This window comes from Symphalangus syndactylus, chromosome 24, assembly GCF_028878055.3.
Source record: "Symphalangus syndactylus isolate Jambi chromosome 24, NHGRI_mSymSyn1-v2.1_pri, whole genome shotgun sequence".
In the NCBI taxonomy this organism is placed as follows: Eukaryota; Metazoa; Chordata; class Mammalia; order Primates; family Hylobatidae; genus Symphalangus; species Symphalangus syndactylus.
The window spans coordinates 54,837,721-54,854,442 of NC_072446.2; the positions used below are offsets into that span (position 1 = coordinate 54,837,721).

Consider the following 16,722-nt stretch of genomic DNA (forward strand, 5'->3'; position numbering starts at 1 on the left):
ACTGGTACAATGAAAGGAAAACCACTGAAAATAATAGATGTACAATAACAAAGTATAAAAAAACAAAATTACAATTAAAACAAAATCTTAGATTGAAGGAACTATAATTAAGCTTAAAATTTAGCCTTCCTCACTGGGCATGGTGGCTCACACCTGTAATCCCAGCACTTTGGGAGACCAAGGCAGGCGGATCGCTTGAGTCCAGGAGTTCGAGACCAGCCTGAGCAACATGGCAAAACCCTATCTCTACAAAAAAATACAAAAATTAGCCGAGTGTGGTGGTGCACACCTGTAGTCCCAGCTACTTGGGAGGCTGAGGTGGGAAGATTGCTTGAGATTGGTAGGTTGAGGCTTCAGTAAGCCATCACGCCATTGCACTCCAGCCTGGGAGACAGAGCAAGACCCTGTCTCAAAATTAAAATAAAATAAAATAAAATAATACAATCAATACAATCAATACAATAAAATACAATACAATAAATAAAATTTAGTGTTCCTGGGATTTATAATCCTTTCAGTAAAAGAACTCAAAATCCCCCAACATTCTGGTGAGGGAATGCAGCCCAGTACAACACTGCCCATTGAATGACTAAGACACTAGTAGCCGTGGGGAAGAGAAGGAATTTGGGTGTGTCTTCTCAGGGTCAGTGGTGACAAGTCACTATCATGACCTGCTTGGCAGAATCCAGGGCCTGGGAGGGCCATTGCCATGCTGGCCAGCACATGTCTAGGACACAACAAAAGGGCTTTTCCACATGTCCGTTTGCTAAGGATAAAAAAGTACTAGCTCATTCTTTCCCGGTGACAGCTCGTTACAGAGCAAACTCCAGAAATCTTCATAAAGAATAACCACCCTTCCCCGAACACAGCCCTGCCTGCCACTTTGGGCCCCTGGACACTGCCATCTGTTCTTACTTACCTGACAAGTGTGACATAGAAGCATCTGCCTTTTGAAACCTGTTTTCAGTTTGATTTGTATTATCCTGAAGGGTGGCCTTCTTCAGCAACTGGTAGGCTTCTGTTTCTATTGATTAAAGAAAAACACAGAAATACTACATTTTTTACTGCCCAGAAAGAAGCTTTTTAAATTCTTCCTATGAGATTAACACTTCTCAAATGCATGCAAATTATTATTTTTTGAACTGTCACTTTTTAGACATTCTGAAAACAAACAAAAAACAATTCAGTTGAACCCAGGTTTCAAGACTCAAAGACAAGTTGTATGAGTTTATTTGAGGCAGCCAAATTGTAGTCATTGTTTTGAGTGGGTCTGTGGATAGGTTCCCCATCACAGCAAAACAATTTCACTTCCCTCTGGGCCTTGTAGAGGCAGCTATGGGAATGAACCAGAAGAGAAAGCAAGTCTTCCTAGGTGGTCAGGTCACTCAGAAACTCTCTTTGCTCTGGCTCTTGGGCTCTCACACTCGAGTGCAGGGGCTCTGGGACAGGGCTGGGGGAATGGGAAGAGGGTCAGGAAGGGTGGTGACAGCTGGATGAGTCCCACAGCTGAGGAAATCTAACCAAGTCTTGCCATGGGGAAGGAGCAAGAATGGGTTTGTAGAGAGCAAAGCCAGGCGTCCACAGAGATCAGTGGCAGCCTGCAACTGCTCATGTTCATAGGATGCTCTTGGCCATGCAGGGCTTCTAATGGCATCTGCTATAAGTGAAACTGGGGAAGACTGTTGGGAAAAACAGTAAACAAAAATTCGTAAAGAAACTGAGTGACACAACCTTCCCCATTACTCTAAGTTTCAAGGGCACCCAGATGAAATGCAGGATGAAGAATCAGAGTTTCAGCACAGACATGACAAAACAGCATCCATGTCTACATCTTCAACGTAACACAAAAGGAGTCCCACTGTCAATGCTAGGGGCTGGCAACAGGTTGGATTCCTGCTTTTGCTGGCTTCATTTAAGACCTTAACCATGAGACCCTATTACTGGATTAAAACTACCATCACACTGAAGAATAAAAATACAACTTACCTTGCCCTACTGAAAATCAGTCAAGATAAAAATGAGTATTTAAAATGAACATTATACTTTGGAATATTAAATAGTATATAATTAAAATATATACAGATCAGGGATTCTTTGAAGATAATAAATTCTAAGGCAACACTTTTTAAACATTGCTGGATTGTGAAATCAGTTTAGGTTGCTGAAACTAGTATTTTGAAAAATCTAATAAAGAAAACATCAGACACAGTGCATACAGAGGGGAAAGTAGTTTTGTGTAACGTGTGTATGTGTGGGGGGCGCTGGGACGAAAATGTTTCCTGATGAGGCTGGTCGCATTGTCCTAGGATGGCTCCAACGGGATGGTGTTGTGATGCCCTCCGGCTAATCCTAACATCCGTGTTACTTCAAATATACTGTAAGGTAACTGTGAAAGAGGGATAATATTAATAAAATCAAAAACAGAGTGTCCGAATTCTAAAGGTAAGGAGTCAGTGTAACAGGTAAAAACGCCGTTTTGTTTTGTTTTTATTTTATAAAAATCAACCAAAAAGTTTTTCAGCTCTCAAGATACAAGTCCAGATCTTAATGACCACATGTTATTTCTACATTCAATTAAACTTATTTCATCAAGGAAAAGATAGCAAAGATGGAAATTTGAAAAAAAGGAGCAGCTTCTTGATAAACAAAGCCTCCTGGCCACTGGAAGCTGGAGCTGCATGCTGCAAATTCATTTCTCCATTGTCTGAAGGTAAATCACTTGACTCCAGTGAGACGGCTCTCCTGCTTCTCAGAAACCAGGAAAACGTGTCACTGGCAATCAGAAGGGGATTTCTGTGAGAAATATCAAGCTAGTAGTCCTGAGGTAATTTCAGATTTGGGGGGCGATTAAGCATTCTGCCCAAACAGAAGAAGGGCTGACAGTATTACTGGTTTGAGGTTAGCAAGGGAGGAAATTACCAATGTGAAGTGAAATCACTTCTAGCAACAAGGGACCATTTTGATACTCTTGAAGAGATGAGCCCTTTCTATGCTCCACACTTTCCATTCTGGTCCCCCTCCCTTCCTTTCTAAAGAGTGTGGGCTCAGGAGCTTTTGGCTAACCACCCATCCTGAGATGGCTCACTCTCCTGCCCCACTCAACCAGAGCCCACCACTTCCCAATCACCTCACTGGTGTTTCATCCTTAAGCCTCTGTGGCCCTTCTCCAAATAGAGTCACCAAAGCCCACCTGGGCAGTTTTTATTTGGGATGCAGCTGCCCTGACCTGAGTCATAAAGGGCTGGCAAGATCAGGCTGAGGACTGCTGTGCACATCTCTCACCCCCAATCCCAGTGCGCACTCCCTCCAATGGTCTAAAGGCAAAGTGAAGTTTAAAAGGTACAAAGATGAAGTGCATTCACCTGGAGGAATGACACTCACTGAGGCAGGACCACAGACGTCAAAGCAGCAGGAGAGGGCAGAGCGCCTAGCACTGCTGCCGCCCAACTGTGGATCAGATGCATGGGAGATGGAGTCGCTCTCCCTATGCATCACCCCCCTATTTAGTCAGAATTGTTGCACAAAACTATTTATGAAAGACCGAGAGATGATCTACATAGGAAAAACAAAATTAATAAGGGTTGGCTAAAACAAATTAGAAGTGATTAAAGAATACATAGTCTGCATAGAACAAGGTTGGAGAAGGGAAGGAAAGTTCAGGTATTGCAAACAGACTAGACAGGGTGGGCATTGTGGATGCAGATGCCTCTGGGGCCAAGCAAGTACTTCCAATAAGTGACTATGGCCAGGCAGGAGCAGCAGGAAGGGCCTGCCCTGTAGCAGGCAAGGAGGCACATGACTTGTCTATAGCGCACAGCTGCTCCTTGGCTCCAGCCAATTGCTGCCTGGTGGGAAAGTGGGCCTGGTCTTGCCAGACTTCTGCCTTTTCTTTCTTCTTTTCAAAAATAAAACACAGCACAGACAAAACAGAACATATTTGTGGCCTCGAAACTAGATGGTAGTGAGCAACTTTTTGTGTTCACTGAAAGTGGTACAAGAACACTGAGGCAAAAACTGCAGCCAAAGAATACAAGCTAGATGTTAGGAAAAGCTTTCTTGTTGAAAGGGTTGTTGGAACATGTTATCCAGGGAGGATGCATCAGCTGTTTGAAGATTTTTAAGGGGCTGTCTGTATCAAACAGACCAGGTTTCAGACTGGAGGCAAGAGTGTACTTTTTCTAGGAGTTCTCAAACAAATCAGACATCCTCATGAAACAGCCCAGAAGACTTGGCCAGGATGCTAGTTTCATGAAGCAAGAGTGTAAAGTTACAGACATGAGGTGTGTGGCAATTCAGGCCCAGGATTTTTTTAGAAGGAAGAAAGACAGTGATGAACCAAGCAGTTAAAAGCTCCACTTTGTTGCTGCTCTGCAAATTCATAGTTATTAAATTAATGAACAAATAGAAGGAGCAAAAGTAATGACTCTAGAAGTTCAAGTTAGTCTGTTACAAACAAGGTAGGGACAAAGTCGATATATGTCCAAGGGGAAAAGAATTTAGTTTTCTCAGCTGCAAGTAAACTGTAAGTCTGAAAATTTTAGGATTGGGTGGTTGCTTTAAAGGTTTCACTTTCTAGCCTGACTTAGAAATCCAGGGAAACACTTCCTCCCATTAGTAAAGTTAAACTCTCAGAAAATACTGAGTAGTAAAAATGTTTAGATAAAACAAACATTTCTAAAGAATACAATCATTTTCGGTTGGAATGTTCTGATACACACAGAAACAAACACACACACATGCTCAAGGTTTCAATTCTGAATCTTTTGTTCAAGCACTGATTATATACTCAAATCTGTGTCAAGATTTAGTTTAAAAAGTAGAAAATATTGTAGTTTAAAATGTAAGGCAAGGCAAGGGGGGCCATCCCATGCAGTCTACAGCTCCAGAAGGTGAAAATCTATCCTTGTCTATTAACTCCTGACTGATGACATGACATAAATGTATTTTCCCTTACTTTGTTACATAGGCTGCCTGAACCCAATCATCTATCTTTCTGCAAAGTGCTGAAGGATTGCTGAGACTGTTTTTTTTTTTCTTTTTGATATGCGCTTCGTGTATAGAAAACAGAAACAGCTACAGAAAGAAAGTGAAAACATGCTGAATAAAGAGGTGGGAGAGAGATGATGTTGAGGAGAGGAGAAAGAAAAAGCCTCGACTTCTTATCTTTTTTCTCTTTTATATGCAAATGTACACCTGCTAAAATACTTCTAAATCTACAAATAAAAAGAAAATATCTGACGAACAAGTGCTTTTAACACCCCATTACAAGAGCCAGACAAACACGTGGTTCACCAGTCTCTAAGGGACGTCTTGGAGGCAGGGAATCTGCCCATTGCTTTTGCAGAAATCCTTAATGAAAAAAAGAAGAGTTGGGCTCAGAAAAAAAACAACAAAGGGAGATGCAAACAATACTATCACTACGGCTAAAAAACCGACCTTGAACCGACAGAGAACTGGGCATGTTTGAGTAAGGAAGGATAATTGCTATTTCTATATGAAGTTAAAATGAAATCTGAAAAATATTCTGTCCATTGAGTTTCTCAGCATTGTTACTTTTCACATATTTCTACACCTAAGTGTTTTTTCAAATTGTACTAGGTGTGTTGCTGACACTGCAAACTTGGTCATTTTTGCAAAATAAAATAAAAATTGTGAGATATATTTCTTTTTTCTTTTCTTTTTTCGAGATGGAGTCTCGCTCTGTCGCCCAGGCTGGAGTGCAGTGGCGCAATCTCGGCTCACTGCAAGCTCCGCCTCCCGGGTTCACGCCATTCTCCTGCCTCAGCCTCTCCGAGTAGCTGGGACTACAGGCGCCCGCCACCACACCCGGCTAATTTTTTTGTATTTTTTTAGTAGAGACGGGGTTTCATTGTGGTCTCGATCTCCTGACATCGTGATCCGCCCGCCTCGGCCTCCCAAAGTGCTGGGATTACAAGCGTGAGCCACCGCGCCCGGCCGAGATGTATTTTTTAAGTTACTTCAAAAGATAAATATTATCACTGAGAATCCAGAAATCATTTGCCTAGTAATCTGCTTAAATAAAAATAAGGGCCGGGCGGGGTGGCTCACGCCTGTAATCCCAGCACTTAGGGAGGCTGAGGCGGGCGGATCACCTGAGGTCGGGAGTTCGAGACCAGCCTGACCAAAATGGAGAAACTCTGTATTTACACCACTGAGTGGTGGCGCATGCCTGTAGTCCCAGCTACTTGGGAGGCTGAGGCAGGAGAATCGCTTGAACCTGGGAGGCGGAGGTTCGGTGAGCTGAGATCATGCCGTTGCACTCCAGCCTGGGCAACAAGAATAAAACTCTGTCTCAAAAAAATAAATAAATAATACGGAAATAGGGCCGGGTGCAGTGGCTCATGCCTGTAATCCCAACACTCTGGGAGGCTAAGGTGGGTGGATCACTTGAGGTCAGGAGTTTAAGACCAGCCTGACCAACATGGTGAAACCCCGTCTCTACTATAAACACAAAAATACAAAAATTAGCTGGGCATGGTGGTAGGCGCCTGTAATCCTAGCTACTCAGGAGGCTGAGGCACGAGAATCATTTAAACCTGGGAAGTGGAGACTGCAGTGAGCTGAGATCACATCACTGCACCCCAGCCTGCGTGAGAGAGCAAGACTCCGTCTCTGAAAAAAAAAAAAAAAGAGAGAGAGAGAGAGAAAACAGGATATGGCTGCTTTTGCAATTCTGAAAATACAGAAAAATCATCAAATATATTTAGGAATTTTTTTTTTTTAAAAGACAGGAGGATACACAAGTTTGGGTCCGTAACCAGAATCACTTTTCACATCCAGACTTTCTGCAATAAACTCCACTCCACCTGTAGACCTGGGCCTGCAAATTCCATTGTCAAGGTTGCTCTCTGCACTCTCAGGAAGACGGCTGATGCACGAGAAGAGACCCGCCTAATTCACATGAGTTGTCTGGGCCTGCTTCAGAAAATAGAGATTTATATCATAGTCTTCATTTCTATGGGGCAACTCAACAATTAAACCTGAAAACAAATTCCAGGCTTGAAACTGACCTTTAACCAACATTCCCAAAACGAGCTGAAACACTTTTGCTTGCCATTTAACACTGTTCAGTCGTGAGAGGTGAATTTTCAACTTTCAACCTCATGAAACCTTTAACTTTTCAAAGCTTGAGTAATCTTAATCAGAAAGCTGTATTTTATTGATTTAAGTAGCTTTTTAAAAAACAGTATATTTTAGCCATTTGTACTCTTATTTAATGAGAGAAATTAGAAATGGCAATATTATCTTTACCATTATTTATAGTAGGTTCAGGAATAATTACTTTAGAAGATTAACTGGATGCTAAAAATGTAAAATATGAAGAAGTCCTTCCTCATTCCCTGTAGTTGGTTGAATAATGTTGTTCCCCTCAACCCGACAAACTCATGTCCTCCCAGAACCTCAGAACGTTACCTTATTTGGAAATAGGTTCTTTACAGATATATTAGTTAAGGTTCCCTAGATGAAATCATTCTGCATTTATGGTGGGCCCTAAATCCAATTTCTGATGTTCTTCTAAGAAGAAGAGCAGACACAGAGACACAGAAGAGAAAGCCAAGTGAAGACAGAGGCAGAGATGGGGCTTATACTCCCACAAGCCAGGAGCCACCAGCTAGCATCTTCAGAGGCAAGGGCCCTGCTGATGCCTGGATTTCAGACTTCTAGCTCTCAGAACTGTGAGAGAATGCATTTCTGTTGTTTTACGTTTGTGATACTTTGTTACAACAGCCCTAGGAAAATAATACACTCCAACCCCTCATTTTATTAAAATATTTAAAGCCCGATTTCGTCTCTCTCTCAGAGTCTCCTGTGTAAAATGAGGGTGCTTCAAAACAGGGCCTACAAGGGCTCTTTTGAACTGAGACCCCGGCTCCACAGTTCTCAAACCTAAGAAGTTACCTGGATGTGTTATAAAGTACTTATGCCTGGGTGCCACTCCCAGAGCTTCAGAAATAATTGCACAAGGGTTTGGCTGGGGCATGGGTATGTTCTAAAACTCTACATGGGATTCTACCATGAACCGCTGGGGAGAATTTCTCTCAGCATTTATGAGTTCATCTCTTTGAACGTAGAAGCATCCAGTCCAGAAGACCCTTCAGAAAGGTACCTTTTATCCTTTAATGACCATGTTAAATAAACAGCACTGCCCTGCAATATAATGAGGACTGTTTTGCTACTGCAAGTAGCAGGCAGCAGGCTCCATGGGTGAAGCCCCAGCAGGCTGACCCCTGGCACAGAGACAGGGCCACGTGGACTTTCAATGGACAATCCAGCAACATACAGTGGTTCCCCTGGTTTTGCACAAGCTGGGGGTTTCCTGTTCCAGGCACAACAGGTAACATGTCTTGACTGATTCTTGTCAGGAAAATGCTTCTGGGACAGGACAGGTGAAGCACATTCTCGGTAAAGCCTCAGTACTAGCGGTGTTATGCCACTGTGCTTTGCGAACTCAAAGTCATCACTACAGTCTTTCCTCCCAGGATAAATCCAGTCACCAGTGACAACCTAGCCACTGTATCTTTCCAGCCCTTTTCTGAATTGATGTAAAACTCAAGCAACCATGTTTTCGGAAGCACTGCTTAGAACTCCAAGTGGCACCCTCCAAATCTATACTAACCTCCTGGAAAGACTCTAAATGGATATCTTAGTATTACCTTGCATATTTCAGCTTGCCAAAGAATATCCACGAGGAATGGCACAGTCAGGCAACCACTTTCAACACAGCTTGACCAAGAGAATTGGTGTCAAAAGAATGAGAGGCTGAATGGACATTCTTAGAGGCTTAATCCTCTTGAGATAAAAGCTGAGAGCCCTTTTCACATGGAGCTTAAGGAGCCCAGTTTTGCCAGGATGGGCACGTGGGGTGGGAAAAGTATTGGTGGAGTGCATGACTGAAAGAGATAGTATTCTGTCCTGAATCATCAAGCATTTAAGAAAATTCCTTAACATCCCCATTTTTATTCATTTGACAAATTAAGTGCCCACTCTGTGCCAGATACTGTGCTAGGTGCTGTATTTTTATGACATTTAGCATAGCTGCATCATCTACTAAAGCTAAAACTCACTTAATGCTGAAAGGTAAATTTAGTGTGAATACAAATAAAATTGTCAATGTGGGAAATTTTCACTTTGCGGATATAAGTAGTTCAAAAGGCAGACTTTCTCTCCCAATCTAGATAAGCATCACTTTCCTCATGGCCTGAGTGTTTCAGGCACACTGACCTATATATTAGGTCAGGAAGTGTTTCAGGGAAACCGACCTCCCAGCAGCCCAGCTGGGCTCAGGTTTGCCCCACTTTATAAAAGGCCTACCTCTTGGGATGAGCTGCATTTTAAAATCCTTGCATGCTGCCCACCTCTCCAGGCCTAACCCAAGAGAAAGGAAAGGCAAGCTTTGTTTATCATTGCTCTCAGAAGCAGCCTTGCAAGGCCCATCTTCTGTTATGATGTACACTGATGTTTAATTGATCCAGACATCCTGATGCAGTTGTCTTTTTGGTAAAATAAAAAAGGCAGGGTAGGCCGGGCATGGCGGCTCATGCCTGTAATCCCAGCACTTTGGGAGGCCAAGGTGGGTGGGTATCTTTAGGCCAGGATTTGAGTACAGCCTGGCAAACGGGGCAAAATCGTCTCTATTAAGAATACAAAATTAGCCAGGCTTGGTGGAACATGCCTGTAATCCCAGCTACTCAGGGGGCTGTGGCATGAGAATTGCTTGAACTCGGGAAGCAGATGTTGCACTGAGCCGAGATCGTGCCACCGCACTCCAGCCTGGGTGACGGAGTGAGACTCTGTCTCAAAAATAAATAAATAAATAATAAAAAAACAAAACAAATAAAAGAGGCAGGGCAGTGAAATGGAAGGAGTTCAAGGGCCCAAATCCTAAAGTCTGAGTTCAATTCAAGATGTAACACACCAGCTACATGGCCTTGAGCAGGACACCTTTCTAAGTTTCTGTTTGACCACTTGTAGGGTGAGTACTAATGTTTACCCTATAGGACTGTTGTAAAAGTTAGAGATGAGGGAGGCTTAGTGAGGGCAGGGATACCATCTTTTGTGGTTCCTGGTATCCCAGGATTCAGCCCACGTAAAAATATTAATTTTATTAACTAATATAATTAAGGACTTTATATATAATTATCGATAATTATATATGATATATAATTATCGATATTATATATGATATATATATTATCGATAATTATATATCATATATATATAATTATATATATGATATATAATTATCTATAATTATATATGATATATGATATATAATATATAACTAATATATATTGTATCAATACATCTAATTATATACTTATTATATACAGAAAACCATACATTTATAGATATAAAAATGCATCTTTGATTTCCACCTGGATTCTTTTTTTTTTTTTTTTTTTTTGAGACGGAGTCTCGCTCTGTCGCCCAGGCTAGAGTGCAGTGGCGCAATCTCAGCTCACTGCAAGCTCCGCCTCCCGGGTTCAAGCCATTCTCCTGCCTCAGCCTCTCCAAGTAGCTGGGACTACAGGCGCCCGCCACCACGCCCGGCTAATTTTTTTTGTATTTTTAGTAGAGATGGGGTTTCACCGTGGTCTCGATCTCCTGACCTTGTGATCCGCCCGCCTCGGCCTCCCAAAGTGCTGGGATTACAAGCGTGAGCCACCGCACCCGGCTCCACCTGGATTCTTTAGTGAACAACTATACTAATAAAAGGGGTAGATTATATTCACAACAACAGATCATACAGGCTATGGAATACCGACTCTGTGTTTGTGGGTGGGGCATCAGTGTGTGCCCAGGAGGGTTTCTATGTAAACCTAAACACAGAAAACTTGCATGCTCCATAATAATGATTAGCAAAGCAGATGCCTTCAAAGTGATAGCAGACTCTTTAAGGAGGAGCCCCAGCCAAGAAGACCTCCGTTTTGGGGTGATAAGCAAATGAGAAAGGGAAATGAAGAGATGAGAATGCTGGCACACTGGATTCCATTAGCATAGAGGAAGAAGCACAGTCCCTTGGCATTAGAAGGAATGTCAGGGGTCACAGAAGAAATAATTCCTTCCACGATGCCTCTTTTAGAGACCCACAGGGCCAGGCAAGGTGGCTCATGCCTATAATCCCAGAACTCTGGGAGGCCAAAGTGGGCAGACTGCTTGAGCTCGGGAGTTGGAGACCAGCCTGGGCAACATGGTGAAACCCCATCTCTATAACAAATTCAAAAATTAGCCAAGCATGGTGGTACATGCCTGTAGTCCCAGCTACTTGGGAGGCTGAGGAAGGAAGATCACTTGAGCCCAGGAGATAGAGGCTGCAATAAGCTGTGATCACAACAATGCACTACCGCCTGGGTGACAGAGCAAGACCCTGACCCTGTTTCAAAAGAAAAAAAAAAAGTCATGGTTCCTGCCATGGTTCAAGCACTCACACCTGGAAGATACTGAATTTGGTTTTGCTGAAATGAAGAGCTAGAAAGTTGTTTTGTTACTGAGCTACACTCTATAATTAAGCTCGATAAATATTCTACCTGGTATATGGCAGCTCCTCAAATATTTAAAGAGCTACTGTGCCCTTCTCAGGTTAAACATCCCCAGGATCCCCTCATTCTGATAAAGGTATGACTTCACAGCTTCCCACCCCCAACCTCCTGTGACTTCCCAGATTTCACCTCAGCCATGTCTTCTCTTATACTTCTGAAATGGCTGAAAAGCAAATAAAGACACACAGAAGGATCCCACATTGATGAAGAGCACTTCTGGATGCCTAAAGTTACTATTGTAACCTTCCTGTCAATTCAAGGAACAGCTGTAACAAGCAGCTGTCAGTCATAACATCTGGGTGTAGTTACAGTAAGGTAGCCCAAAATCTCATTATAAAGCAATCTCACGCACAAGGGAGCTTCCCATAAAATGAAACCACAGAAAAATGCTGAAGATAATTTTAGCATATTGAGGAAACTGGTGCCCCCATTGGACTCACTGCTTTCAAAAGTGTTCCACATATATGTGTGTATGTTTCACAAAGCATGTTCCACAGAACATTAATTCTGTTGGCTGTTAACAGGAAGAATTACATTTTCAAATACATGATAAGTTATCTGAAACTCTAGGTTCACACTTTTAAGCAATTCCTTTGCTGAAAGTCTTCTCCAAGTCTTCACTATGCTTCTATGCATTATGCATACTGCAGAGAGAGAGAAGGATCACACAGGGCTGTGCAACAAAATATGTATTAATTGATGTCTTTTCTGGGTGGAGCACTGCAAATAACACATTTTGGAAAATGCTGCATTAGCTCATCAATACTTGTGGGGCAGCACACACATCAGGAGAGGTCTGCCGCCTGGTGATCAGGTACCCTGCAACATCTTCCACTGTGAGCAAGTAAGGGTTACTAAGGGCACATAGGCACCCCGAGACAGAGATGTCTGGGCCTTGACCAATGAGATCTTCAGGAGTACTTCAGCAGCTTTTTCGGATTTTTCTCTGTGGATTTCCTCAAGGGACTAAGTGGAAATTGGAAAAGTATCATCAAACTCTTCTTGAGATTCCTTTTTGGTAAGGTAACTATCCTTCTGGATTTGAATCTCATTTGGGTTCTCAAGTGGCAATTTCTTGCAGAAACTAATGTAGCAGTACTATTGGGAAGCACTGTCTTCCAGGTACTGCAGCAGTATTGTGCTTGTGTGGGTCTTGGTCCCAAGTGGTCCCACAACTTAAGAAAGGTATGCAGGTCCACAAGAACAGACTGAAACTGTCCACTCTTCCGGGGGTTCATCTCACAATGGCACTTTCTGTGATGCTGCATCCCCATTCTCTCTACTTCTGTTCTTCTTTGAGTTTGCTTTGTGAGGCTCCTCATAGCTGGTTTGGAAATGCTGGGGATTGTGGGGGCCAGCACAGAAGACCAAGAACACTAATAATGTTCACATGAATATTATTATACATCACAGATAAAATTGAGTGTCTAGTATCTGCTTGGCACTTTCACAAATGATTTCATTTAAACTTTAAGACAATCCTATTGGGCAGTATGTCTGCCTTCCCAATACAGAGGCTCAGAGAGGGTAGAGAAACAGAGCAAGGAGTAAAAGAGCTGACATTGATGGCTGTTTCCAAAGCCCCAGCCCAATTGCTACATTTCCTCAAAATTCAGGGGACAGCCTCTGGAATATTTCTTTTCTTTGGAATATTCTAGAAGGAATGTAGCCCAAACACAACCAGCATGCACCCAAACAGGACACCCCAACAGAACTATTATAAAGAGGCAGACAGACTCTATCTTAAACTAAACTACATATTTGCTTTACTCTACCAAAAGTGAAATCTCCAAATAGTTATGCCAAAGTCACAAACACTTAATAAAGGGATGATGGTCAAGAACTTAGAGATCAAAGTAGCTGCAATGATGGACAAAGCAACAGTTTTAGTAGTGCCAAGGTGCGTGAGGCCCTCAAACATGAATTTCATGGGAGGTCCCTGGGTGGGGAGAGTACACTGGCAAGGACAGAACAGTAACACCTTAACGATGTATATGGCTTTGCTAAGTTTTAAAAAAATTTCCAAACTTTTTTTTTAATGTCTAATATTTTGGCACAAAATAGGCACAAGGCATTTTTTTTTAACTGCCAACTATAGATGGATCAATGTCAGGTTGTTGGAATTACAATTTCTTTTAAAATCTTAATGGCAAATAGCCCAGGTTGCTTCTAGTCATATTGCACTTCTGCATAAGGAGGGATTTGAAACCCTGGTGCTTAATTATCCGTTTTCTTATAAAGAAAGTATATGAGAAAATACATTTGCATTAACTTTGGGGAGAGTCAACTACTCCCAGCAAGGGATGATTGTAAAGAATACTGAAAAGAGAAGAAAGAATGAACAAGGTCATTTCCCGGTTTCTCCTCAATAATCCTTTATAATTTTAACTGAAATAAATTCAGAGGCCATTAGATACTTCTGCATCCAAAAGTAAATGCAAGAGAAAAGTATCCAAATGACTTCATGGTTATCTATAGTTTGGGATCATCTACATTTCTATTAATAAAAATAACAGAGAGCCATACCAGAGTTTGCAGAAAATGCAGAGTAAAAACACAATAAACATATCATTGGGGAAAATGTTTAAAATAAAAAAACTCTGCATTTTAGAGTGAAATATTATCTGAATGCATAATATATACAATAATTGCTCTACCATAAACTCCTTTTTCAAAACCAGAGTTCATCACAGAAACATGAGTTTAAAAAATTAATCATGCCAGGAATTGCATTGCCATAAAAGTAAGCCATTCTTTTCTGCTTATAAACAACAAAACTACCACATATGCAGATGCATGCCTCAGTACCTTGGTGCAATGGTGTATTTACTTGTATAAATATTTAAAGTCAGACCTTTGAATTTATAATGAAGTAGTACACCACTTTACAAAATAAGGTACTAGTAAATTCAGATGTATGACAAATAGAACTCTGTACAGAATACTAATTGCTGCTGTTCCTATTCTAAAAAGAAAAAAATAATGATATCGTTTAGATTGCACCTAAACAAGCCTAATACATGTGCAGAAATCTTAATAGGTCTTGATGAAGCCTGACTGGTACAATTTTTAAATTATCAGACAGGCTTTGTAACTGAGGCAAATGCAAGCTTCCTATCTGGCATTTTTTTATTATCTGCTTATTTTAATATACATATTCAATTACTACAGGAAAGAAAAGAGTAAAATCAGAAACATCTATAGTTTGCTATGTAATGACTGGGTATTCCCCAAGGAGATGGACCTTTCCACAGAGACGCAGGTGCTGAAAGGGTGCATGATGGAGGATGTTACAGGTGTAAATATATAACATGGTGATGAAGAATTCAATAGACACAGTGATTTTCCACCTTAGTTTATGTTAACATAAGTATATACATTCTGCTCTTGGGATTAATCTCCTGCTCCAGCATGCAGTAGCTCAATACACATGCTCTTAGTGGGGTCCACAAACCACTGACCCAAAATGTTCTGATTATATAATAATGCTAAATCTTGTGTCCGAAACTCTTAGGCAACCATAGCTTTACCTGTGATTGGGATATCTGCAGCCACGTTTTCTTTCTTGCTCTTGTCTCCACAGCCACTTGAAACTTCTAAAAATTGAATGCATAATAAAAAAAAGTATTTCAAAGTTAAGGAATAGATCCTTTGGGTGTTTGTCATTCATATTCCCTTTTTTTTTTTTTTTTTTTTGGTTAATGTACTTCTTGTCTGAAACAATACTGTTCCTAAAAGGAAACCTATTCTAAAATTAAGGTATCTCATAAATAAAAATTTTACAATAAAATTAAATTAAAATACCACTATGTTGCTTTCATGCAAAATAATTGGGCCTGACATCTATCAAATTTGGGTGGGACATAAAATAAGTGAGTCTCACATCCTGCACATGTACATCAACTCAAGCAATTCCTGAGGAATTCATAGCTGTCTTGGAAAACCATTAAAGCAGTTAAATGGCATGTCTTAGCAGTAATGCTAAAATAATCACAGTTTCTGGGTGCTCAAAATTGGTTATTAAATTTAGGGGGCATAAATTCATTGATTCTTAATCAACTGTTTAGACACTGGTAAGGTTCTATTATAATTAAAAGGAATGTTTACAATTATGAGTAGATTCTATTAAGTGATATCAAAAACTTCACAGTACTTTATGGAATCATCTTCATCTTTGTGGGATCAAAATTATCTACTGCCAAGTGATTAGTTTTGTTAAGATTTCGTAACTTCTTCAGACTTATTTTATTAGAAATAAATTCACTAGAACTACAGACTTACAGTTAGATTTCCCATTCCTGTTAGACTAAAGGAGAACATATATATTTACTGGAAGGTGGTATAAAACAAATACTATATTATGCATATTAAAATCAGAGGTATTCACTAGTCAGTGATATTCTATAGGTATACCTTGAGAAAGATGATGATGACCCTGAATGCCTTTTTGCTGTGGACACACACTTTAACAACAGTTACCTTGTTCCCTTGTAGGAACACTGTTGAGCCATACAGCAGGTTTGGCTTCCTTTATTCCACTATTGTCATTCAGAATAGATGGCAAGCTGCAAGATGATTCACTTCTGTGAATAGCTGACCTATGGCCACACTCTACCGTAAGGGCTTTTCTCAATAATGCTGTTGCCTACAGTGTTTCAAAAAAAGCACAAAGAAATAAAAACAAACTGTAGCCACATTCCTCTTGGTCTCAAAGACATAGCCTTCAAATATAATTTTAAGTTAAGCTTTACTTAGGATTTAATTTGTTTCCTACATTTAAATGAAATTAAAATGTCAAGATAAAATAACACCTGGTTATTTTCTACTATAATCTAATTCTTTACAAGTTACCCTCACAATAATATACTTTTTGAGGGCTGAATCTTATGTAATGCAGAAATGTTCTTCTGCTTGTTAAGTATGTATATGAAACGTGACCACCTCTGTTAATCTGGGCAGGTTTATCCTCCCTTCGATATATACAAAAGGCAGAGCCTCAGAGCTTTCTGAAGGAAAAATTTATTCCTTCATTACATGAATCCTATTTTCTAGGCATGTCAGACAGAATTACTTTGAACTGAGATAAAGATCTGGAAAGATGTGACCTTGCCATATCCCCATCCTCCTAAAAATGACCCACGAACTTCCCCTAAACAGGAAG

The 16,722-nt window shown here is 40.8% G+C and overlaps 1 protein-coding gene across 7 annotated transcripts in view; it reads right to left on the minus strand.

The window, feature by feature from the left end:
• Positions 1-16,722, minus strand: part of KIZ (kizuna centrosomal protein) — a 121,648-nt gene that overhangs the window by 16,580 nt on the left and 88,346 nt on the right. For all 7 annotated transcript variants that reach the window (XM_055265189.2, XM_055265192.2, XM_063634050.1 and 4 more), the window contains 3 exons: positions 16,041-16,206; positions 15,092-15,157; positions 920-1,024 (listed from right to left, as the gene is read on the minus strand). In XM_055265189.2, the coding sequence (XP_055121164.1) occupies positions 920-1,024; positions 15,092-15,157; positions 16,041-16,206 (337 nt within the window). The remainder of the gene's footprint in view (positions 1-919; positions 1,025-15,091; positions 15,158-16,040; positions 16,207-16,722) is intronic.